At 55.0% G+C, this 24,415-nt stretch overlaps 1 protein-coding gene across 2 annotated transcripts in view; it reads right to left on the bottom strand.

Annotated features, from left to right (window-relative positions):
- The window catches only part of PARD6G (par-6 family cell polarity regulator gamma), a 92,124-nt gene that overhangs the window by 16,468 nt on the left and 51,241 nt on the right, over window positions 1–24,415 (bottom strand). Inside the window, exon 1 of one of the 2 annotated variants that reach the window (XM_047086209.1) lies at window positions 1,754–1,944. The exons of the other annotated variant lie outside the window; for it this stretch is intronic. Within the exon in view, the coding sequence (XP_046942165.1) occupies window positions 1,754–1,844 (91 nt within the window). The 5' untranslated portion in view covers window positions 1,845–1,944. Of the gene's footprint in view, window positions 1–1,753; window positions 1,945–24,415 lie in introns of those variants that run through there. 2 annotated transcript variants of the gene reach the window in all.

The following is a 24,415-nucleotide window of genomic DNA, read 5'->3' as shown; positions in this document are numbered from 1 at the left end:
AGGGAGGGGTGGGACAGGGCTGGGTGCTCCGGAGGCCAAGCCCTCAACTGGACACTGGCCAGCCTGATGTGGGGGGAGGTGGGAACCAGGCCGGTTCTGGGCCACACATGCGTCTCCCTGTGTGAAGGACTTACGCACAAACATGGGGGGTGGGGGGGGGTGGGGTGGGAAGGTGGGGGCCGAGTGGGAGGACAGACGTGGCCTGAGTCCCTCTCTGTTCACACCACTGGCCCACAGACCTAGAGCTGCAGCAGACCCCCCCTTCCCCCCAAGCTGGCTTGTCTTCAAGCCTCAGTTTACCCGACTCTAATGGCACATTCCCTCTCGCAGGCCTGGACGTGGCCCAGCCTCTGTGTCACCAGGGCCGGGCCCACGGGTGAGCAGGCACTCTGGGCGTGTGCATGACTGACCAGACGGAGGCTCCAGGGTAAGCCCAGACATTGGGGGACAGAGGAGGAGGATGAAACGGGGCCACGAAGGCAGACGAGGCCTCCAGACAGCAGCAGAAGCAGGTGTAGAGACTTCCGCTCCCAGAAGACGGGGGGTGTGTCTCCCACCCTCCTGCTGAGTCCAACCGAAACCCTGGGCTCGGCACTCGATAGCCACGTGAGGAGACACTGAGGGACAGGAAGGCAGACGGGGCGGGGCGCAGGGGAGGCTTGAGCCCCAGCTGTTCTGTGCTGTTCCCTTCAGACATCCCAACCGTCCCAGATGAGAACCAACATGAGCCAGAAAGGGGCAGCTTGAAAGAGAAGCTTTTAGACCCTGACCGCCCCACCCCATCCAAACACAACAGACAAACGCAGCCACAATCAACAGCAAAGGCTGAGTGAGGAGCCCTGGTGAGCAGAGGCCATGAGGGGCCTGGATATCTGCCCTGTGCCCGAGTGCTAAGGTGGACAGTCCCCTGGGGTCAGTGGAGCCCACGCCCTCCAGCCAGTAGTAAGGAGCTGCACGTGGGTACCGATGTGCGTGGCAGGCAGGCTAAAAGTCAGAGTGCACACGAACACGGAGCGCGACCACGTGCGTGAGATAAAGAAGAATCGGGCCACGGGGTGGAGTGGCCGCCCAATGACAAAATGGTGACCCCTGAGACACTCTTGCGCGTACGCAGCACCACGGAGCAGCAGCGTGTGTGAGCCAACCTCTGCGCGTGGAACCAACCGGGTGGGATCCACACATGGTCCGCAGAACAGGAGACCCCATGGCACCGTGACCGGCAGGGCCCAGGTGGCATTTCCAGAACAGCCCCCCACAGCAGAGCACACACTCTGTTCAAGTGCCCACGGGACGCACGTGGGACAGACCACCTTCTGCCACCGCAGGCCTCAACATGTGCTTACAGCCTGAAATCCTGCCGTGTGTTTTCTGATGGTGTTTCTGGTGCCTGAGGTCAAAGTAGAGATTGGTACGGAGAACCCAGGAAAACCTCCAAACACTCGGAGGTAACACCCTTCTAAATAATCTCCAAGGGACAAAACCAACCCCGACCAGGGTGAAAATAAAGCACAGTCCAGGACAGCACTTGGGGTGGGGTGGGATGGGGTGCCGGGTGCGCCTCGGTCAGTCCTCTGGGCCCCATGCCTTGCAGCCCAGGACAGACAGAAAGAAGGAAATAATCCAGACAGGAAGGGAGTCCATGAAGCTGGAACAACAGAGAAAAATCAATGAAATTAAGAGCATGGTCTTCCTGTCACAGTCTGCTGGGGACTCAGTCATCCTGTGGCCCTCCCCCACCAGGTCCTGGACCCACCCCCAGTGGCGCCTGGCCCTTCTCCACTGAGTCTTGGTCCGTGGCTCTTCTCTCCCGGGTCCCGGGCCCTTGGCACCTCACGTGTCCCCATCTGTGCTCCAGGCCTGTCGGGGCTCTGCGGATCACCTCCGGTTCTCCGTGGCCCAGCCTGCTAAGCATGTCTTCCCGCTTTGCAGGGGCCTCTCCTCCCCATCTGCCTTACGTGCTCACCGGGCCATCCCAACGCCCCCATGCCAAGTCTAAGCGACGGTCAACACATGTTCTCTCTTCCTTGGACTTGAAATCTGTCAAACTTCAAGGGGCATCCCCTCCATGATATTCTCTCTTCTTGTCTAAAGGGCTACATGGCTTGTAGCTTTCATGTTTAAGTGCTCTTTGTAGGGTCCATATTGTTCTCCACGAGCATCCTGCCTGAGCACTGGGTCCACAGTGAGGGCATGAACCCACTGGGTCCTGGGGTGCTCGATGCTAACAGAGGAGCCTCATTTACCCAGCTGACAACAATGTAAAGTACGGTACCGGCCAACTTCTCATTTTAATGAATGCTTTTTCTAATGGTGTTGAATCGCCAACCTCTGTGAAGCTGCCAGAAAACGTTGTCATCTATCACTTCCACTTATTTCCTGAGTGACAAAGCTACCACTTTGTCACCATCTGGACTTGTAAACAAACGCTGACTCTTCCCGTGTGCTCCTCCTCGGAGACGAAGCCGGCCCTGCCAACAGTGCTCCCCATACCGCACCACCCGGCCCCCGCGGCCATACGGTCAGGTTGGCACTGGTCATTAACTACCGTGTTCCCGCTATCAGCCGCACCCACCCCAAACAACACGCGCCCGGCAGTGACGGCTGGGAAACCCCGCTTCATTCTGCCAATGAGGCGGTGCGGTCTGGGGGGAGTGGTGTGTGTCGGGTGCCGCTGACCGGACCCCCCTCCACAGCCTGCGGGGCACCGGGAAGACTCTTGGTGGAAAGGTCTGGACTTAGGTTTGTTTAAAAAAACAGCTCGGAGCCTGGAGCTCACTTCTGATTCTGTGTCTCCCTCTCTCTCTGCCCCTCCCCCGCTCACGCTCTGTCTCTCTCTCAAAAGTAAAGAAAAATGTGTACAACAACAACAACGACAAAAAATCTACATGACTACAAGTCAGAAAGCTGTTCTAACAAAAGCCAGCCCCTACTTCCAAATAATGCAAATTTTTCGTTCGAAACACTATCCGTTCCCGCAAAAAGCATATCAGCGTGAAGGTGGTGGTTTCTGAGTTCCTTAATCATCCTGACTTTTTCTGTGCACAATTTTGGTTTTCACACTTTTCCTTGAACAACACATAGTACGTTGCTGTGTTTCAACATTAAGATTGTTAGTCTGTTTTAAATGATAGGATATTCTATCTGTACCAGATAAGTATTTGAAACTGAACACTGGTATTAATTACCAAAGTAAACCCATGTACTTACACATACCTCTCCCCCATTTCAATCTAAAGACCAACAAGTTTCTATGGTAAACAATTACTCACAACCTCCCTGTCCGGGGCTCGACCCTGGAACCACCCTTCCATCATGAGGGCTTTAATTAGTTGCCAGATAAGAAAACACAACTTCTCAGTGGCAGTTTCTTATTTGACAACAAAATAACATTTCAGTTTTTTGCTAAATGTCTTCAGTAGAGATTACACAAGTGGCCCTTTTCAGCCAACTCTTGCTTCTGACAGCCACCACACGTGTGCCGATTTACAAAATGCATCTCTGTCCTCAGTGACCTCTGGAGGAGCAGGGCTGTGCAGGCCCGGACCATGGACACAAGGCTTGCAAATCCACAGCCAGAAGGACCTGACCAGTCTGTGGCCAGACTGGGTCCTCGGGATTTGCTCTCTTCATCACAGATCCAGAGGGGCTGACTTGGGTCCTTTCTCGACACCAGTCCTTTCTTTAGGGACCCCACAACACCAGGGCCTCTAACATCTGGCCCCCACCATGCTGGCAAGACTCAGCATCCAACACTGACCCTAACCCTGAATGTTCAGCTACCCTTGTTTATTTAGCAGCACCTTCAAGCAAGTTTTAGCAAATCTAAAGGTGGCCTGAAGTGTCGACACACTGGATGCTTATTACTTTTCAGCAGAAGCTGGGCAGTCGAAACAAAGGAAGTAAACTGCTACCACTAGGGGCCTCTGAGGCCTCATGGGGTGTCAAGGAGCAGAGGACCTCCCCCCTTCTGGGTTTTCCTCTGTGGTTCCATCCCAGGAACGCCTCATCCACTGGGAAACTCACGTGTAGGCATAACATGTGGGCAGCGAGCAAAGGCTCAGAGACCTGAGAGGTGCTCCTCGGGGAGGTGGGACAGGATCCCAAGAGGGGCTTCTACAATGGGCAGCAGCCGTGATGGTACCCAGAGAATCTGGCAGGTGCGGCCTCCCACCCTTGCACACGCCGCTCAGCCCAGGAACAGACTGATAGGGTGTGTGTGTGTGTGTGTGTGTGTGTGTGTGTGCGCGCGCGCGTGGGGGGTATGGGTGTATAGAGAGAGGTTTATTATACACTGGCTCACACAGAAATCCCACGGTCTGCATCTGTAAGCTGGGGACCCTGGAGAGCCAATGGTGGACCAAGCCCCAAAGCCCGAGAACCAGAGCACTACTGTCCCAGGGCAGGAGAAGGTGCAAAAAGAGAATCTGCCTTCTTCCACCTTCCTGTTCTAGTCAGGTCCCCAACGGACTGGGGACTGGATGAGGGCCATCGACACTGGAGAGGGTGGTCTGCTGTACTCTGTCTTCCAGAAACGCCCTGGCAAACACACCCAGAGAGATGTTTTACGAGCTGCCGGTATCTGTGGCCAGTCAGGCTGACACATAGTGTCTGTCATCACAAGGCTCCCTGGGCTCAGATGCTCCTGCCTTCTTCCTCAGGGTGCGGCTGGGACTTGTAGCTGGAGGTGAGGACGACCAGAACGTGGCCCAGGATGAGGGTGTCCAGGGCATTTTCGAGGACCTGCTTTGTAAATGGGCGAAGTGTTTTCCAGTGACCCCGGACTTGTGCAAGTCTGACCCTGGGGTTTGCGGTGCAGCCCCACAGCCCTTGGGAGGCTGATGCCCTCGGATCATTGGCTGATTCCGAATAACAAGGAAACTGCTGAGCTAAGGAATACCAGAGACGAAGGAGTCTCTGGGCATCGGTCAAAGAGTGGGTGGTTCGAACGTGGAAAAGTGCAGATGGCCTCGTGAGGAAGAGGGAGAGCGAGCGTGGGGTTCCTGGGGAGTGGGCTGGCCACGGCTTTGCTCCAAACCCCTATCCCAGCAGCCACGGGCCCAGGGCAGGTACGGCTAGAAACCTTTCTTCCACTTTCCGACGAGCCACGGCATAGGCAGCAAAGCACACAGCTCTCTCTGTGTCCGGGAAGGACGTGTCCCCGGGCGCCCCCACCTCTGCATCCAGCTCCGCACAGCACTCGGATGTTCCCTGTCGCTTGTACGGATAAACCATCGCATATGCACTTTATTAGTCAAAAACTCTCAACTATCTTAAGGACAAACTTTGTTACAAAGAATATCCCATTCCTAAGATTCCAACTTTGGTTCCTAAAATAACTTTTACAAGACGAAAACTGTCACAGCTTCTTTGTATCAAGTACTATGTTAAATCTCATATTTTCTCCAAAGTGAACAACTAAGGGGGGGTGGGCCACAGATTCGGGCAAAAGTCCACCTCCCCCCTCCTATTACACATTTTTACTCAAATTAAGTTACGTGTTTTTTCTCTGCTTCTGTTTTCAGATATCTCCAACGGGAGGAGAAGGAGGTGCTGGCCTCGCTTCCCCGAGGATGCCAGAGCACAAAAGCGGGAGCAGGCGTCTTGCCTCCCCACCGCCGTCTCTCTCCCTCTGCCCAGGTCCAGTTAGACGGGTTCTGTCGGGAAGACGGCACTAAAAACTTGGCAAGGGGCAGGTTTTTACCAGCCTCCCCAGCCTGCCTCCGGGTGAGGAGGCCGGATCAGAGTCAGGAACTGTTTTAGCCCATGTCAGACACATATATGACCGTGGGGACAACTCTGTGAGAAAACGCTTCTTAGAATCCTCTCTAGTTTGAAAACATACGATGTCACAGCTTTTTAGGACCCGATGCAGATGAAGGTGGGTGACGGGCACGGGGGGGGGGGGGGGGGGCTTCCTACCAGCGACCGACTCCCGGAAGGCACACCCAGCAGGCGAGCCCTCCAGGCCAGGCCAAGAGAGTCAAGCACAATCCCAGAAACATGCAAGGCTGACAGGACCCCTGTGACCTAATGGCACCACTGGGACACAAGCTGGAGCCGCTGGGCTAATGGCCGACCTCTGGGCAGGAGCTTCACCCTCCGCATCCAGTTGTCGAAGAATTCTGATGAAACAATTAGAAATATTCTTGTTTTAACTGGCAGACCAGCACACTATTTCTTAATTTGCTGCTGCTATTACAGAAAGATCGTGACAAAAATAGCTGTTACTAAGGTAGCACTACACCATGGCTCCTGCACTTCTGCGGACCCCTGGGGCCGTGACAAGGGGGACGCAGGTGGGGTTAGGGCCAGGCCTAGTGGGCAGCACCTGACGAGGTGGTGTCCTCAGACCAGCGTGTTCCAGGTGGGGGTCCTCTCCCACTCGCCCACAGAGTGTTCTCACGTGGTGCTAGGTGAGGGACGGACCCTCGTGGGGAGGAGGGGGAAGTGAGGGGCAGGGGTGGAGTCCCTCAGAGCAATGAGACAGACGAGAAAGGCCAAGGAATGCAGAACGGTACAACCAGCTGTGGAAGATGGGTGCCCGTTTCTAAAGAAACGAAACATTCTCACCACACAATCCAGCAAACACACTCTTTGGTTTTATCTAAATAACTGAAAACTTGTTTCCACACAAAATCCTACACAAGGATATGTATAGCAGCTTCATTCTGAACTGCCAAAACTTGGAAGCAACCATGATGTCCTGCAGAGGGGGATGGATTAATAAACTGTGGTTCATGTAGACGATATTGTTCCGCACTGAAAGGAAACACAGTAGCAAGCCATGAACAGACGCGGATGAGCCTTGAGTGCTCATCACTAAGTGGAAGAAGCCAGTCTGGATGATTCCGGCCATCGGACACTCTGGAAAAGGCAGAACCGTGGAGACAGGAGACGACGACCAGGGGCTGAGCGGCTGGGGGAGGGAGGGAAGAACAGGCAGAGCCCAGGGTTCCAGGGCAGCAAAACTCCTCTGGCTGTAGGGTTACGTTGGACACGTGACATCGTGCGTTTGGGAGACCCCACAGAACAGCACTGAGAGCAAACCCTGCTGGAAATTAGGGGCTTTGGTTAAAGACGGCATCAGCTCATCAACCCTAACAAATGCACCACATCAATACGAGATGTTCTGGTAGGAAAAACAGTGTGTGTGGGGTGGGGGTATATGGGAATTTGCTGTATTTTCTGCTCAATTTTTCTGTGAACCTAAAACTGCTCTGAAAAAATGAAGTCTATCAATTTTTAAAACATCTGAAAACATGAAAGGCTAAAAATCATTCTAGGACTCAGACGCAAAGCAAACCATTCCCTTGGTGTAACCAACCATTTTCTTTAAAATAAACTATGCATTGGGGGCGCCTGGGTGGCGCAGTCGGTTGAGCGTCCGACTTCAGCCAGGTCACGATCTCGCGGTCCGTGAGTTCGAGCCCCGCGTCGGGCTCTGGGCTGATGGCTCAGAGCCTGGAGCCTGTTTCCGATTCTGTGTCTCCCTCTCTCTCTGCCCCTCCCCCATTCATGCTCTGTCTCTCTCTGTCCCCAAAATAAATAAACATTAAAAAAAAAATTTTTTTAAATAAACTATGCATTAATAATTAAATGCTGCAGACCAGCTACAGGAAGTGCCTGGAAGTCTCTACAAGGTGTGGGTGTCACTCTCGCAGCCCCTAGACAGTTACCCTGGCCAGCTGGGCTGGTGGGCACCCCAACACCAGAGCCGGGAAGCAGCAGGGCTGTGTCGGGGCTCTCAGCCTCGGGCATCCGTCAGGAGACCCTGGTTTGCTCTGGAGCCAGGGGGTGTTCACTCCCGCACTAGCACCTGCCCGCTCTGTGCCCACAGCCTCTGTCTGCCTCACAGAGCCCACAGCCTGCATCGAGGCCAGAGAAGCCAGCAGTCGGCAGCAATTGTCAATCAGTGTACGACCAGGGGTGGGAAAGGGTCCAGACTTTCCACTCACCAGGAGCGGCCCTGGTGTGACGAGGGAGAGTCCACAGCCGACGCAGCACTGAGAAACCGAAAACACTTCTTCTGTAAACTGGGGCGAAGTTTAAGACCTGTCTTCCTGTTTTAAAAAATGTTTGTTTGTTTATTTTGAGAGAGAGAATGAGAGCGAGCGAGTGGGGAAGGGGCAGAGAGAGGGAGAGAGGATCCCAAGCAGGCTTTGCAGTCAGCAGAGAGCCTCATGCGGGGCTCAAACTCATGAACCATGAGATCATGACTTGAGACGAGATCAAGAGTCGGGCGCTCAACCGAATGGGTCACCCAGGCGCCCCTTCCTTCTAAAACAAGGCACAGCAGCCCTCCAGGATACAGGAGGGGAGGGGACGGACAGATCTAGAAGTCACCACATGTTCTGCCTGTCTCCTGTCCTGCAACGGAAACACTTTTGGAGCTGGCTCCCCTTTTAGAGCCAGTCTGGGCCCCCAGAGCCCACCAGGGCCCCATGTCCCTATAGCCCCAAGGAGCACGGATGCCTGCCACCTGTGCGTCTCACCTGGATGAGGAGCCAAAGGGACAGAGCACAAGACGCAGTTTGTCGGCCTGAAAAAGAGGCAAGACCCTCTTCTCACCCCATGCCTGTGGTTTCCCTGACCTGGGACGGACCTGGCTGGGACGTTGGCAAGCCGGCCAGCACTAGGCTCCCGGAGCCCAGACCCTCCCCCACGAAGGGGAGAAGCTGCAAACACAGTCTCTTCTGCGGGACCTCCGTCCCTGGTGCCCTGGAAAGTTCCCAGCTGCCCCCTGCCACTCCCTGGTTCCTGCTGCCCAGCACTTGGGACACACCGCACGCCTCTTCTACCTGATGGCCGGGGGGTGACGCCCAAGGAAAGCGCCTTGCTCCCCTCACCCGTCACACTGAGCAGCTACCTTGGGGCCAAGGAAGGAGCTGCCTCGAGCCCCCCCACATGGTGCAGCTGTCCGCCAGAGGCCCTCAGTAAATACTTCTGCAAGCACAGAACCCGTACACCCTTCCTCACCAGCATCAGTCCTGAAGCACCTGTGGGCATGCTTCAATATTTATGGCATAATTTGCAAAAACAGGAGCTAACAGGAAAGTCAAAGCTTGACATTTACAAAACAGAGTAACCGCTTATTGAATTAATGTGATCAAATGCGTGAGCTTTTAACTGTAAAATAGTTGCCATTGACTCCCGGCCACCCGTCTGCTCAGCTCACAGCTCCTTTGGAGTCTGCAGGAGGCACACTGGCCAGGTGGCACCTGCTCTCAGGAGCTCACGGTCCCACACGTAGTTCCCTGCCCAGTCAACTCCAGGACTAGACGTGTCTACAGGGACAGACAGGCCACAGCAGCGGTGCGACGGGGGACAGCCCCTGGGGAAGCAGACCAGGAGGGCAGACCGGCCCAGGGGCCAGCCGGACAGCTTCCTAGCTTCAGCTTCCCCCCACTCGTTGGGACGTCAGGTCTTGCCCACCAGCTCCGGGCGATGGCAGAGCAGCGGCCACGGCTCCCGGTGCGTTCCTACCTGGGAACACGCACACCCGTGGCACACGGTCTCCTGTCGGGGCAGGAGGTAAGGGGGAAAGTGAATGTTGTCAGCCTTGCTGCTTATCTGGCAAAAATAAAACAAAGCTCTAGCCAACCAGCACGTGTGTCCCAGGCAGCCTCGGTTATTCTGGAACCAGGAACACCGACAATCTGTATCAAGGACAGAACAGGGAAGAGGGGTTTTGTTTGGTGGCCTAGGAGCCGGGCTCCCCTTCCCTTTAGGAGAGAGGGCTTCGTGCCCCCGAGATGGTGGAAGGTGCCTGGGCCACCCCACAGGAGGGACACGTGGCCCCCAAGAGCCCAAAGGCAGGGCCGGTGCGTCAGCACCAAGACTGGCCTCCGCGTGGCTGCGCCCCCTTTGCGGGGCTGGCGTCCCAGGACCTGGGAGCGGTCGATGGCAGCAGGTGCTCTGGGGTGGGACTCACGTGCCTGTCTGTGCGCCGCCCCCACGGCCCTCTGACCCCGCGCAGCTGGAGTGTGAACTACCCATCACAGCCCCCTCCCCCATGTACAAGACACCTCCTCGGGGCAGCCGGCACAGGTCGCACCCAGGGCTCCAGCCCCAGAGTGCGAAGCATTCTTGTCGCAAAGGGCACCTGTGTCCCGTACGGCTGCTCTTTTGCTGGTGGCTGTGCTTTAATTAATGCCTTTTCTTCTCATTTCAGAAACAATACACGCTCACTGCTGTATTTTCTAATACACACTATGCTGCTGTATAGTGTGATGGTTTTCCCATTAATGCCATGGTTTGGAAACATTTGGTCAGTAAATATTCTGCTTCGAGATACTTTTAAAAACTCCGTAAGATTCCGCTGTATAAATTTGCTTGAATTTATTTAACCCAAACTTTGAGGTCTTACAGACAAGAGTCAGGTGGCTGTGCACATTGCTGATCGTTTTTGTTTTTTTCTTCTTTTTTTTATTTTTTTATTTTTTTTATTTTTTATTATTTTTTTTTTCAACGTTTATTTATTTTTGGGACAGAGAGAAACAGAGCATGAACGGGGGAGGGGCAGAGAGAGAGGGAGACACAGAATCGGAAACAGGCTCCAGGCTCTGAGCCATCAGCCCAGAGCCTGACGCGGGGCTCGAACTCACGGACCGTGAGATCGTGACCTGGCTGAAGTCGGACGCTTAACCGACTGCGCCACCCAGGCGCCCCTTAATGTTTGTTTATATTTGAGAGAGACAGAGAGCATGTGCGCAAGCGGGGGAGGGGCAGAGACAGAGGGAGACACAGAATCTGAAGCAGCTCCAGGCTCTGAGCTGTCAGCCCAACACAGGGCTCGGACTCACGAAACAGGACATCATGACCTGAGCCCAAGTCGGACTCTTAACCCACTGAGCCGCCCAGGTGCCCCTCTGATCTTTTCTTTAAGGTGAATTCCCAGAACCAGATTTGCCAGGTCAGACAGTGAGCACATCTAAGGGCTCTCGGTGCGAGTGTAACAGGAGGTCCAGGCTGTCCCTCCAGCTGGAAAGCATGCCCTGCCCTGTACATCCCCAGGCAACCAGGGTCTCACAGTGACACCACAAGTACACAAATGTGAGAAAACACCACGTATGCTACGTTTGATTTGCAATGATGGTAGTGGCCTTGTGCACATGCTTGCTCTACTCTGCAAAGAGGCAGCCGTGGTGATGCCTGACAGATGCTGTGGACATGCAGGGGCTGGCCAGGGTGAGGGCTGCGGGGGTGTCCACGGGGTGCTCCATGCATACGCTCAGGCAGATGCAGAAACCATGGCTTCTCCTACAGAACCAGAAGATGAGCTTCGCCCACCTGCCTCACTGCTGCAGACTCCACTTCTCATCCCAGGAGTTGAGGGTCTCTTTCTCTCCCTCAACTTTAAGGCATCATGAAGAGAAGAGCCACCGATCAGCCCGATTTGATCTCAGGATCACAAGATGAGCCACTGAGTCTGTCCCACCTCAGTCACCTAGGAGAGTCACCTGGGGACAAAACCCTACAGGAAGTGCTGCAAGGAAGTGGCTGCTGGCTTCAGGGTGAAGGAAATCTAGAAATGGAAAAGTGAAAGGAGGGAGCGTGGAGGGGGAGGGGAAAGAGGGGGAAGGGGAAGAAGAGAGGGAAGGAGGGGAGGGGGAGGGGACAGGAGGGAGACTGAGGGGAGAGTGAAGGGGACAGCAGGGGAGGGGACAGAGCGGTTTCACCGCGTAAAAATGCCTCCTCCAGTCCCAGCTTGTCCAAGGGTCGTTAAGACCGAGAAGCTCTCGCTTCCATAATTGGACAGACACACAGAACCCTCTGGAGGAACCACACTACTGGATCAGAAACAGGTCAGAACAAGATTTTACTCTTAAAGATACCGGAAATGTCAACATTTTAAACGTCTGCCACCTAGGTTGCAAAACCAACTGTGCCACATGTTACAAAGGCGTCCACGGCTTCGGAGGCATCAGGTGGTCCCCGAGCCCACCTTCGTGCTGCCCCGCACCGCAGCTCGGGACAGAGGGGGGTGCTCCCGGGACCACAGGTCTCGCTGTCAGAGGCTCCGCCTGGCCCACCAGCTGACTCCCTCCCCGCACTCTCCTTCCTCCTCCCCACTTGCTGGGAGCACCAGAGGGGCAGGCGGGAGGGCACCTGGGAACGTGCATTTATGTGCTCCAACATCTGTCCTGGCATTGCGGTTGCTTTTATCGGGGCTGGTCCCACGTTCAAAGCAAGTTTAATAAGCATTTTTACAAAAGGACTCCAGGCGAATGCACAGTAAGAAGACTGGCGGAGTCTGCTGGACTCTGGTGTCAAGCAGCTCAGAGGACGCAGGGGACGTGTGGCTTCGGCAGCTGTAAACTGCAGGGCTGGGTGCTCACAGGTCAGCCTGTCTTCCTCCTCCTTGCTGGGGGCTCCCTGCAGACCTCTCAACCCACTCCTCAGTCAAGGGCTTGGGCGTCCCAAGGCTTAGGCCAATCAGGGCCCCTCCTGTAGCTGTGGTCCCAGGACCCCTTTCCAGAGCAACTAAGATGATCTCTGAAGGCAAATGCGCATTTCGGTCCTTTACAGGCACGATATCACACGACCAACACGAAGGGTTCCCACCCCGAGGCACCTGTGGTTCTTGGCTGCACGCTCACAGGGTTCTGCGCAGACACTCAGCACCCGTCAAAGTTCATCTACTAATGACCCTATCAGGGAAAGACCTGGAAGTTCCAGGTCACCGAGGACCACCTGTGGGACGAGGGCAGGCGGACCCATACTGAGGACAGGGCAGACGGTGCTGGCCCTGGCAGGGCCCCGGCAGATGCTGTCAGGAGGCTCTGAGGGAGAGGCCGGGAAGAGGCCGGGGCCTGAGGTCACCCACAGAGCTCCCTGGAGGCGGGGACCCCTCTCGGTGAGCTGCAATGTCCCATGGCAGGGAGGGTGCCTCTGTCCCTGAACAGTGGTCCCTGATCTAGAGTTGGCTTTTGGGGACTCTCACTTCTCAAGTTACAGGATCTGTTTCTAAGTAGCACAGTGGTATCTTCTGAACTTGGTTGTTGTCACTTTACTTTTTTTTTTTTTTCCTCTTTCTCTCCCTCTCTCCTCTGTCCCTCCCTTCCTTCCTTCTTGCCTCCCTCCCCCTAGGCCTGCTGGACTGCCTGTCCTGCCTCCCTGGCACCTTCCAGATAGGCTCTCTGTGGTCCTGTCAGCACATCTCGCCCCAGGGACTGGTTCTGGGCTGACAAAGGAGCACTGGGTGCTCGGCAGGGCTCGGTCCTGAGCAATCACCTTCTCTCGCAGCAGGACCCACCCCTCAGCCTAGGAGGGGGTGGTGCTGGGCAGGCAGGGCAGGCGACTGACCAGATTGAGAGCCTCGCCGTCCCCCGACCCAGCAGCCTCAGGGCAGCTGACCCCCTCCCCAGAAGTCGGCAGAGAGCAAGCGAGTGCTTATGATAATCGTATCTGTGGATCCGCTCTTCTGTGTAAACTGTGTCATTAGAAATCTTCAGTTCTTTATCATTAGCAGTAACCTCGCGGTGGGCGGAGCCCTGGATCCTCCGCGGCAGGGTAGGAGGATGCCCAGGTCACGAATGGCCCTGGCAGGTGGGCTGAGACACACCTGTCTGCCCAGAGAAGCTGAAAGAACCTGACGCCAGCTGGGGATGCAGGTGTGCCCTGCAGGCACTCAGGGCTGAGGGGGAGGGAGGCAGTTTGGATCCTGCTGTCACAGGACCCAAACCCACCACCGAGATCGCCAGTCCTGAGCCCTCCTTCCGCTCACTTTAAAACACATTTTTTCCAAAATAAACTCTCCTCACGTGAGATTTCAGAGAGGCTAGAAACTGACAACAAGCTTTTCTTTTGACGAAAAACACAATGCTAGTTTTCACCTAGGTAGTATTTTCTGTAATTTTAAAGAACATTTTGTTTCTACCACTACAGGAAGAAAGGAAGCCTAGGGCATAAAATTCCTGACTTACTTTGGGGTCCTGTTTCTGGAATGTTCCCCCCACCCTCCAAGCCCAAGGCAAGGAGACACAGGGAAGGGAGTAGCAGAAGAGGGTTTAAACTTCCTTGGAGAGCATTTGAGAAGCCTCTTGTTTGGGTTAGGGCTATTACTTCCCTCTACTAAAAGAATTAACTCAAATGACCCATATTCACTATGGGAAAAGATGGAAGCAAATATAAATTTAAAAATCTATAGAGCTGTACCCCCTCTACCGGGTCATCACTGTCAGTACTTTACTATGTTTTCTTCTCACACCTGGAATCCCCTGGGGAAGACCTGCCACACCCCTTGCCCCAGTCATGGGGGTGGGGGAGGTCAGCACGGGGCACCAAGTGCTCCAGGACACAGGCACCTGTCCAGCTGTTTACTTGGGTGTCACCGGCCCGTGTGCAGCATTCCTGCGCATTTGCCTTGAAGTTTTATTTTATTGAGATACAATTCATACAACATAAAATTCACCATTTACACCATTTTAAAGTGTTCAATCCAGTGGTTTTTAGAATAGTAACAATGTTGTGGGACCATCATAACTATCTAATTCCAAAGCATGTCCATCATACCCCAAAGAAACGCACATCCGGGGCCCTCCTCCCTCTGTCCTTATCAAGTACCATTCTCCTTTCTGTGTCGGTCGAGTGTTCTGAGTGTCCACGCAACACGTGGCCTTTTGTGTCTGACTTCGCTGACTTTGCGTGGTGTTCCCCAGGTTCATGCACACTGCAGTGGGTGCCAGTGTTTCACTTCTTTTCATGGTTGATCATCTATCCTGTGGTACGGACGGACCACATTTGGTTTATCCTTGTATCCCTGGCAGACACTTGGGTTGTTCCTACTTCTTGGCTGTTGTGAATAATGCTGCTGTGGACACGGGTGTCCAAGTTTCCGCGTGGACATGTGCTCATTTCTCTTGGTGTATCCCTAGGAGTGGAATCGCTGGGCCAGACGGTAGCTCTATGTCCAGCTTTCTGAAAACCCCCAAACTGTTCTCCACGTTCTCCACAATGGCTGCACCATTTTATATTCCCACCAACCAGCACCGCCTGAAGATTTTGCCACATCTGTTTTTATCCATCTTTCACCTTTCCCTGTGCTCACTGGCCACTCGTGTGTCATCTTTGGAGACGAGTGCATCCAGATGCTTTGCCCACTTTCATCTGGGCTGTCTTTTTATTATCATTATTTTTTATTTTTACTTTTTTTTTTAAACGTTTACTTATTTTTGAGAGAGAGAGACAGAGAGCGAGAGGGGGAAGGCAGAGAGAGAGGGAGACACAGAATCCGAAGTGGCTCCAGGCTCTGAGCTGTCAGCACAGACGCGGGGCTCGAACTCATGAACCTCGAGATCGTGACCTGAGCCGAAGTCAGACACTCAACCGACTGGGCCATCCAGGTGCCCTGTGCTGTCTTTTTATACTGATGTGAGTGTTCTTTCGATATTCTAGATAGAAGTCTCTGAAAAATGACTTGCAAATACCTTCCTTCTATTCTGTTGGTTCTTTTCATTTTCTTGATAGTATCTTTTGACACAAAAGCTTAAAATTCTGATGAAGTCCAGTTTATCTGTCTTTTCTTTTGTTGTTTTTGGTGTCATATTTAGGAAACCATCACCTCATCCAAAGTCATGCCCCTGTTTGACCCCAAGGTCATTTCTAAGTAAGGCAGCTGTGGCCCAGGTTCAAAAAAACAGGAACACAAATAACACCCTGCGCTTGGGGTCTGGTCTGTGAGCTCCTTCTGTCTGTCCCGGAAAGGACGTCCGACCCCAAATACCAGGCGTGTACAGAAGTTGTCTGGAACCAGCATGACGTAAAAACGAACAAACCCACTATGCAGTGTGGAAAGTTCTGAGTTAAGGGATTAAGTACCAACGAGTACAGCTACTAGTTTCCCCAAATTCACATGAGTGTGATGTGTGCTGGGAAATGCGTTGTTCTGGGTTGCTGGAAAAGCCCATCGTGGAGGAGAATGCGAGATGCAGGCCAAGACAACAAGAACTGGTCCCTGACCCGCCTGCAAAAGGGGGAAGAAAGCACAAACCAACGTTCGTTCTTTTCCATTAGAAGTTTCCTCAAACAACAGATCTTTCTGGAAAGCACCTCAAAGTAAAAATAAAGTTAGTTCTGAAATACCTTGCCACGGCTTTTGGACTTTCAAAGCACACCATGAAGGATGCTGGGGCTCCTGTGTCCTTAGTCCTGGGCAGCTCCCAACACTCTGCTGATTTCAGGGTCCCAGTTACTGACGTGAACACTGAGGTCAGTGGTAAGTGTGTCACTGAACCTGATCTTCTTAGTTTCGTGGTTTCAGGACACAGGAAGAAGCCCGGCCCACGGTCCAGCCCTGTCAGCCCAGGGCGAGTTATCTGCCATTCCTGAGCCGGTGCCCACATCTCCCAGGGATCCTGAGCACGAAACCCAAAGAGGCCTGCTGGAAGTTCACCACCTGAACCATCCCCCGACCTGCTGCGGCTGCGCAGCCGTGTGCTGGGGCCCAGCCCTCAAGCCCGGCATCCCTGAGGCCCATAGACTAGGGGCAGACGCAGTGGGCCAGACAGCCACTCCCAGGGGACTTTCCTGAGGCCCCGAGAAGCCAAGTTGGCTGAGAATACCCCTTCCTGGAAGCGGGGCCCAGACAAGAGCTTCCCGCCCGTCTCCTCCTTGGTCCTCTGGCCCTCGGGGCCAATGACAGCTTCCTTCAACAGCGCCAAGTAATGGGGCCACCCAGGTGCTCCCGTGGCTGCACCACGTGGGATGCAGAGGAAGACCCGGGGGCACTGCTCCTCTGCTGAAGTGAAGGTGTCACTGCAAAGCCCCCGTTACCCTCTGCTCCCTTGTTTCTCACGCGTGCATTCCTCTAAACGATATGCAGACAGCACATTCAACTCCATGTGTTGGGGGCAGACTGCCTCGAGTGGATTAAATACACAAAACAGAAGGAAAACGCCCGGGTAATCCTGCCCCTCCCGATCACAGTCTGGCACACGCTTCCCCAGACCATTTCGTGCAAGGAAACATGTGTGCACTAGTCAGGGCTCTCAGAACCGATGGGGCGTGCACAGCACGTGTGGAAGAAGAGCTTTGCTACAGGAACTGGCTCAGGACGTTATGGAGGGCCAGCCAGAGAGCCAGGAGCTCGGCTGGCTGAGGCAGGAGAAGTCGCTCCAGCTCAAGGAGAGAGAGAGAGAGAGCCGGCTGGTCTGCTCTGGAGACGCCCTTACAGATGCACCAGAAGTGATGTTTTACCGGCTACCCTGGCGTCCCTCAGGCTCAAGCTGACACATAAAATCAACCATCACAGTATGGCATACAGATAATACATAAAGTAACACCTTAATAACTGTTTTGTTGCAGGATTGGAAACACGTTGTTAGTAAGCTCCAGCTGCGGTAACAAAACACGGCGTGCTGGGTGGTTTATGCCATTCCTTGTGGACCTGCTGCCCAGCAGGGGCGCTCTGGTGGGGAAGACCGTGCTCCTCCTCTTCCGTGATGACCAGGCCCCGCCCGTGACCTCATTTAACCCTAATTGCCTCCTCACGACACTCACGTTGGGGCTGAGGCTTCACTGTGCAGATCTGCAGCCAACGACGCGGCCCACAGCACGTGCACTCGGCTCACAGCCTGTTCCTGCAATCTGCTGCCTCTAAGCTCGAGGGCTCGCAGGAAGGACGTGCCCCTATTCTAACATGTGATCCCCCAAACCGCTCTCCAGTGAACACCCACGTGTACCTGGAAGTGAGGGTGCTGAGCCTTGAGCCAACACACGCGACGAGCTCCTCGTCAGCCTGTCTCCACGAAGGCCCCACAGGCAGCACCTCTGGATCCGGTGGCCCCGCTGCCCAGCAGCCCCAGCACCCTACTGTGTCCTCTGACTGGAGAACAGGAAATCCTGACAGGCTTCCTGGAGGAGATGCTTTGGAAGGGCGGGCTTGTGGTTTTACTCTGAGGGTCGTGGGGAGGAATGGCCCAGAAAATGGAGAAGAGTCACAATGAAGACGGAGGTCGGGACAGGTCAGGAGGGATGTGTGGGACCCAAGGGACACCTTCTTAAAGCTGGTGGAACTCATGTTTTACCTGGAAAGCATCAGTAACAGAAGTACGGCCAACAGGAGGGAGCAGTGCTGCGGGGACAGGAAAGGCAGCACATCAGAGCAGGTGCTCGACCAGACTTCAGGTGTGTGTGCAAGGAGGAGACATTTTTCCTGATGTCTCCACCTGGAAAAGTCCAGCACAGTGAGAAGAGACTCCAGGACACATGCTAACCCTAAGTCTGGATTTCGAAAATGTGAGTGTTTTTTAGAGCCAGTTATCGTACTTTTAAAGTATATTTCCTACTCCCATCAAAACCGAAAACAAAACCCCCCAAAGCCCCAGCCCATAGAGGAAGCGGCCGCTCTGGGACTCAGGGAAGGGCCCGTTACTGCGGCCGGGGCAGCGGGAGAAGGGAGTGGAGACAGACAGACGTAAAAACGGGAACAAATAAAAACACAAGGCAGCCTTGCAGGCTTCCCCTGGGGCCCACTTGCCTTGGGAATGCAGATCTCATACACTGCCCAGCCCTAAGGGCCTGGCCACAAGGCAAGGGCAAGTACTGACAGGTGTCAGACACAGGCCGCAGGTGAGCCACTGCTTAAGTAAGGAGCCCTTCGCTGAGCCCTAAAAAACACAGGAAACAAGCACAGGGGAAATCAGTCCCACGAAACAGCACATATTGCCACAGACAGTAAATACGGACGTTTTTGATTTTACCAGGTATCGCAGTGCTGAGATTTGCCCTGAAAAACTGCATGAGTGCACACAAGTGACTGCGTGTGGGAAGCCGGGGAGACCTGAACAGGATGGGCGGATCGTGTCAACGTGTGACATTTTGCCACACAGTGTAAAGTGTCGCCATCGGGGAATGCGGGCTGCGTACACAGGATCTCTGCGTGATCTCCAGCAACTGCGGCCATCTCAACAAAACCCCACCCAGCAGAGCATGCCGGGCCAGCCCAGGGCTAAGGACCAGCACTCCCGCCTCTCAAGCCACTCTGGTCCTCTGTGAGCTCTGTGGTCACCGCGGCTGTGGCCTGAGGGCTGCACTCAAGGCAGGAAGACTTCTCCAGAGCCTCTGTCTTCTGGGAAACTGACAAGCCAACAGCCTGATTCCTCATGTGTCCTAGTGGCCAGCCCTCACCCTGCCCACGACAGGCACACAGACTCCTGGGCTGTCTCTGCTCCGGGGCCGCCCCAGGGAGCGGGGGTGGGGCAGCAGATCTGTGGGGGTGGGAGGTGCGGGGGGGGGGGGGAGGGCATTCAGAGTCTGAAGGAGCAACGCCTTCAGCTCAGCTCTGGTCACGCCCACCTGGAAAACCAAAGGGAGTCTGCATCTGCAGAACACGCATGGCAGAGGGCAAAGGTCAGTCACGGACAAGGGTCTGTGGGATGATGGCGGGGGCTAACTTTTCTGTGCTGCTCAAACAGGATGTGGATCTACGACAAAAGGGGTGAGGGGGTGAGGGGGTGAGGGGGTGAGGGGGGCACTGTGTCCGGGCCTCTGGGCACTCAACGTGATTTCCTTAGGTGTCTTTCCCTGAGCCTGGCCAGTCACTGGGCAGCGAATTCTCCCCTTGACCTTGGCCCCGACCCTGCCTAACTCCCAAACGGCCTTAAGGGTTTATGCCACTTACCCCTCCTGCTGGGAAGGAGGGGAAGAACGAGAAGGGAGAAGGAAAATCCAATCTGGGCCGACCACTCATCAAGAACGTGCAGAGTCAAGGGAAAGAATCAACCACCCGATTTCCTACATTTTTGCGGAAGCCACAGAGACCCGGGGGGGGGGGGGGCGCTGATTACAAAGCCCCAGTTGGGACTTGCCGTTCCTGCCTCAAGCCCACAGGAGCCGGAGGAGGACTCCTCGCCAAACCTCCCGGCACCAAGCCCACGAGCCTCTAAAGGGAGGGCCTGGAAGCATGACCGCAGCCATATTTGTGTAACTAGAGGGGAACATTTTTACTGGGTAATCGCTGGGAGCTGAAATCACTCAGGTGTGTCTCAGAGGGGCAGCCTCAGACACACAGCTAGGCCAGGGCAAGATGATATCATCCCTCACAATGAGGCCACATGTCTCGAACTGCAGCAACACGCCCCTGCCCACTCAGCCGGTGCAGGGAAATTCCTTCCCCCGCCAGGGCTGTGTCCTGGCCCCCCAACACCACTGCAGCGGGCGGACGGGAGTGGAGTCCCCCAACGATGCCACGCTTCCCCTCCCCTGCCCTGGAGCCTCCTCCTGCCCCTGAGCCTCCCTGCATGCAGTCTCAGCTGCTGGGCTGGCTGCGCTTCTGGCGTCGGCCAGATCCAAGGGGGAAAGGCCAGCCAGCAGCTGGGAGTGGGGCCTGTGCTGGCCGTGGGACAGCCAGCAGACGGGCACGGGTGCCCCCAGGGCTTGGGGCTTGGCACAGCCGCTTCACCCCCAAGGCTGCACCTTCTCATTGGATAAGTGAGCGCCGGGGCAGAGAACAATGCTAGGGCTTACCCCGAATAGTCCATGGCTACCCCTGAAGCCTGGTGGTCATCGCTACCACGGGGAGTGCCGTCCCATGAAAGCAAATGATTGGGGCAACACAGATCCCAAACGATCCTACTGATCGCACGCGTCGGTTAGGGGTGAGGCTCTAACACGGATGTTCCCATGGGCTGCGACCTGTGAGGCTGTGCCAAAGCCTCCGATGTGCAGGCGGGTTTCCTGGCAGCCAGCTAAGGACTCTGGGAGAGACTGATGAGACAGCAGCAGTAGGTGGGGGCCCGGCTGGCAGAGCTGCGCCCACCGGGCCCCTCCCTGTGGACGGAGGCAGAAGTCTGACCAGACTGCGCGCCGTGACTCTGGCAGGGTCCAAAGTCGTGTTCAAGACAAGGGACAGTCAAGTTTGGTGGCCCCAGAGTCAAGGCTCTGAGTCTGCTCTGCTCTGGGAGGTACAGTCCTGGGCAGACCTGCTGACCTGCTCCTGTGCAGGGAGGTTCCCGGTAGGGTGTGGGACAGGACAGTAGGCAGGGACGCTGGGCCCTCCTGACTGATCATGAACACGATCGTGGGCATGAGCCAGCCCCTGGGTGGGCCCAGGACTTGGTGTCCTTATTCTCCTAAAGTTCCCCTGTGATGCTAACCTGCAGCAGAGCTGGAAACCACCCCAGGGGCTGGGGCATGCAAATGGCCCCTGGAAGTTTCCGGAAGGACCGGCTCATTTTTAAAACTCCTTGTCTTGGGGCGCCTGGGTGGCTCAGTCGGTTAAGCGTCTGACTTCGGCTCAGGTCATGATCTCACAGCTCATGAGTTCGAGCCCCGCGTCGGGCTCTGCGCTGACAGCTCGGAGCCTGGAGCCTGCTTCCGATTCTGTGTCCCCCTCTCTCTCTGCCCCTCCCCATTCCCCCACTCATGCTATCTCTATCTCTGTCTCTCTCTCTCTCTCAAAAATAAGTAAACATTAAGAAAAACAACAACTATTTGTCTCTATGATGCCAGAGTGATGGGGTAGTCAGCATGGTAGGAACTCTTGATCTCTGTAAGAAGCAAGACTGGTCTAGCTCCAGCCTATTACGTCAGCACATGCTCCACATGCCTGAGAGCCAGGGGGGTCGGGGGTGGGGGGCTGGCCTTTCCTGGGGAAGCAAGACCCTCAGCCTGTAAGCCCAGCCCCTTCCTCATCACAGCACCGAAAAGGACACCCAGGGAACAGTCATGACTTACCCCAGAGGTTCCTGACCCCAAGGGACACGTGGTGTCATAACTGGGGGTGCTACTGGCATCATGCGGGAGGGGGCTGGGGTGCTGATAAGCACCCCACACACGCAGGATGCCCCCACAGCAGAGTTAGGCGGCAGTGCCGAGGTACAACCCCTGATGTGCACACATGTCCAGCACGTGGCAGGTGGCCCCCTGCAGAGTCCGGCTGCCCAGAGGCCTGAAACTGAGTAACAGTCACTGTGTGAAAACATGGGTCGAACGAGAGAACCAGTGTGGCCCTGTGGTGTCTGTGTGTGGTTGGGCCACTGTGAGGGTGCAGTGCAGGTGGGCCCCTGACCTAAACCACATCTGGACAGCCCCCCTCCCTTACTCCCTGCAGCCACCTGTGCTCCTGTCTCCTGGCTGCAGCCTCAGGAGGGCTTGTCTGTCCACTTCCCAAGAGCCTGGCACTTGGGAGCCTTTCTCAGGCTTGGAAGGGATTGTGGGCCACACACAGGGAATGGGCCAGAAGACCAGGCTACGGTCAGCGGGAGAAACCAGGTCCTGGGGCGGGAGCAGGCACGACATCCCCACAATGGAGGAGCCCCGGGAGGGCAGGTGACGGGCATGTGGCTGTCCTTGGCCCGGCCGGGTCTCTGGGAGCCGCAGTGTGCACACGGGAACACATGGGGTGGTGTAGGAAGCAGCCTTCAGAACACCTGAGCCTGGGCCTCCGTGGGAACTCACCCCCAGCCATCCTGGGTTCTGACTCGGGACACGGAGCGCCCACACAGCTGCCTGCAGAAGTGACCCTTCTCTTACCCCAGCGTCCACACAAGGCGTGTAGTCTGGGTCCGGGCCTATGGCAGGCTGGGACGGGAGGCCGGCAGGGGAGGGCTGGGCCATTCTCATGACAGCGTGGCCCCTACTGGGACCCGTCTTCTACTCCTGGCCTTTCTGACGGGGTCTGGTGTCGCCCCTCCCAGTGGAACCAAGCCGGCCCTGTGTGAGCCGCTGCAGGGTCTTGCTGTGCAGGCTGGTCTGTGAAGCTGCCCAGGGAGCGAGACGAGCAAAATCAGAGCTGGCCTGGCTCGATGGAACCTGCACCCTAACAAGATCCTGGGACCACGTGCATATCGCCGGTGGGAAGCCCCGGTGAGCCAGAGCTCTCACACACCTGTATCTGCCTCTCTGCTCCTCACCTGTGCTAGGAGGGAAACTGAGGCTGGGTGTCCTGCCATCTGCTGGCCATGTCACCCAAAGTACTCGAGGTCCTCCTGCATCCACAGTGTGACATTGCCTTTGACCCTGAACTGCGGAGTCCCTCTCCCAAAACGCCTGGCCACTCTGCTGGGTGGCTCAGACAAGTAGCAGCCCTGCTTTCCGTTCCCAGTCGCACTCAAGGAAGGCCTGAAGGAGCCAGGACAGGTGCTGCGTGTGGCTCTGGGCTCTGGAACCATCTTAGAGAACTCAGCTTCTACTGACGATAAACACGTTTATTTGTTAATGGCCGAGGGATCAACCTTGACACATTTTGATACCTCAACTCTAAACTTATTTCTAATAATATCTGAAAATACATACTAAAAGTTAATTCACACTCTAAGGTATTAATGTTTTTGGCCAATGTGTTCTCAGAACGAACACAAACTGCATAAAGACAGCTTTCACTGGAAAAACGGGCGCTAATCCAACACTTTTCTCAATTACCCTGAAATCACCTGGGAGGTGATAAACAGCCTTAGTCTATTGTGCAGTAGTCGAGGGCACCACATGACAGAAAGCTGGAGCAGCACGCCAGCCATGGGTCAGAGATCCCCCGAGCCTGGGGGCCAGCCAGCGGCCATCAGCGCAGAGGGGAGGCTCAGAGGTCCTCCCTGGAGACCGGCCCACATGCCCGCATCCTCCCGCAAGTTCACTGTCGGAAGGAGGCATCAAAGAAATGAGAACCTCCAGACCTGAGAAGCTTCCGTGAAACTAGCCATGACTGAGCACTGGGCAGACACACAAACAGCAGAGGGGGGAAAATATGCTGGTCTTCCCAATGGTTCTTGTAAAAACTAAAACAACCAACTGACAGACTGTGCCGGCACCCTTGAGACAATTCTCACTGGTCCCCGAGGGCATACGCTGCAGGCCTGGCTCCCGCAGGGCCTCCAGTGTGGCCTTGAATGGTTTCATCCTTTGTTTCCGTCCCTGTGCTATGAATAACGGGGAAAAACCTCCTTCCTTCTACAGACATTCCTTTGGCTTTAGCTCCCCACCAGCCCTCAGGCCACAAAAGCTGAATTTAGTAAACCAGTCAGCATGATCTTTCCATATCAAAACCAACCTCAATGACTTCTTACACTTCTTTTAAGAAAGAAGGAAAAAAGAAAAGAAAAAGTGGGGTGGGGAGAAAAGAGTATCCTGTACAAAAGGCTGTGGCATGAAGTTAAAATTCTCCAAGTCAGGAGATCCACTCACACATCCTCATCTGCGCCGAGCAGTTAAAGAAGCCACTTGTACAGACACAGACCTAAACTCTAACTCCAGGGATGCGTGTTCAGTGAAGGTTGACGCTACAGAAAGAGCTTCAAACCCTGATTTTATTGATTTTCTTTTTTTTTTTGTGAATATGTTAGTGCTCAGTAGCTCTGTTTTCCTTGGTCCGTTTTATTTCTCAAACAAGATGAAATTAAGAACCCTCCCCCAGATGCATTTGACCCCTGATGTAAGAAAGAAACATTAGACCTTCAACCCAATAGAAGGCATTCACGAAGAG

Source organism: Lynx rufus, unplaced genomic scaffold (assembly GCF_022079265.1).
Source record: "Lynx rufus isolate CCGP_SWC_20201006 ecotype Redwood Valley unplaced genomic scaffold, mLynRuf1.p SCAF_20, whole genome shotgun sequence".
In the NCBI taxonomy this organism is placed as follows: domain Eukaryota; kingdom Metazoa; phylum Chordata; class Mammalia; order Carnivora; family Felidae; genus Lynx; species Lynx rufus.
The sequence above is the reverse complement of the archived record's forward strand: the minus strand, read 5'-3'. Positions and strand labels throughout refer to the sequence as shown.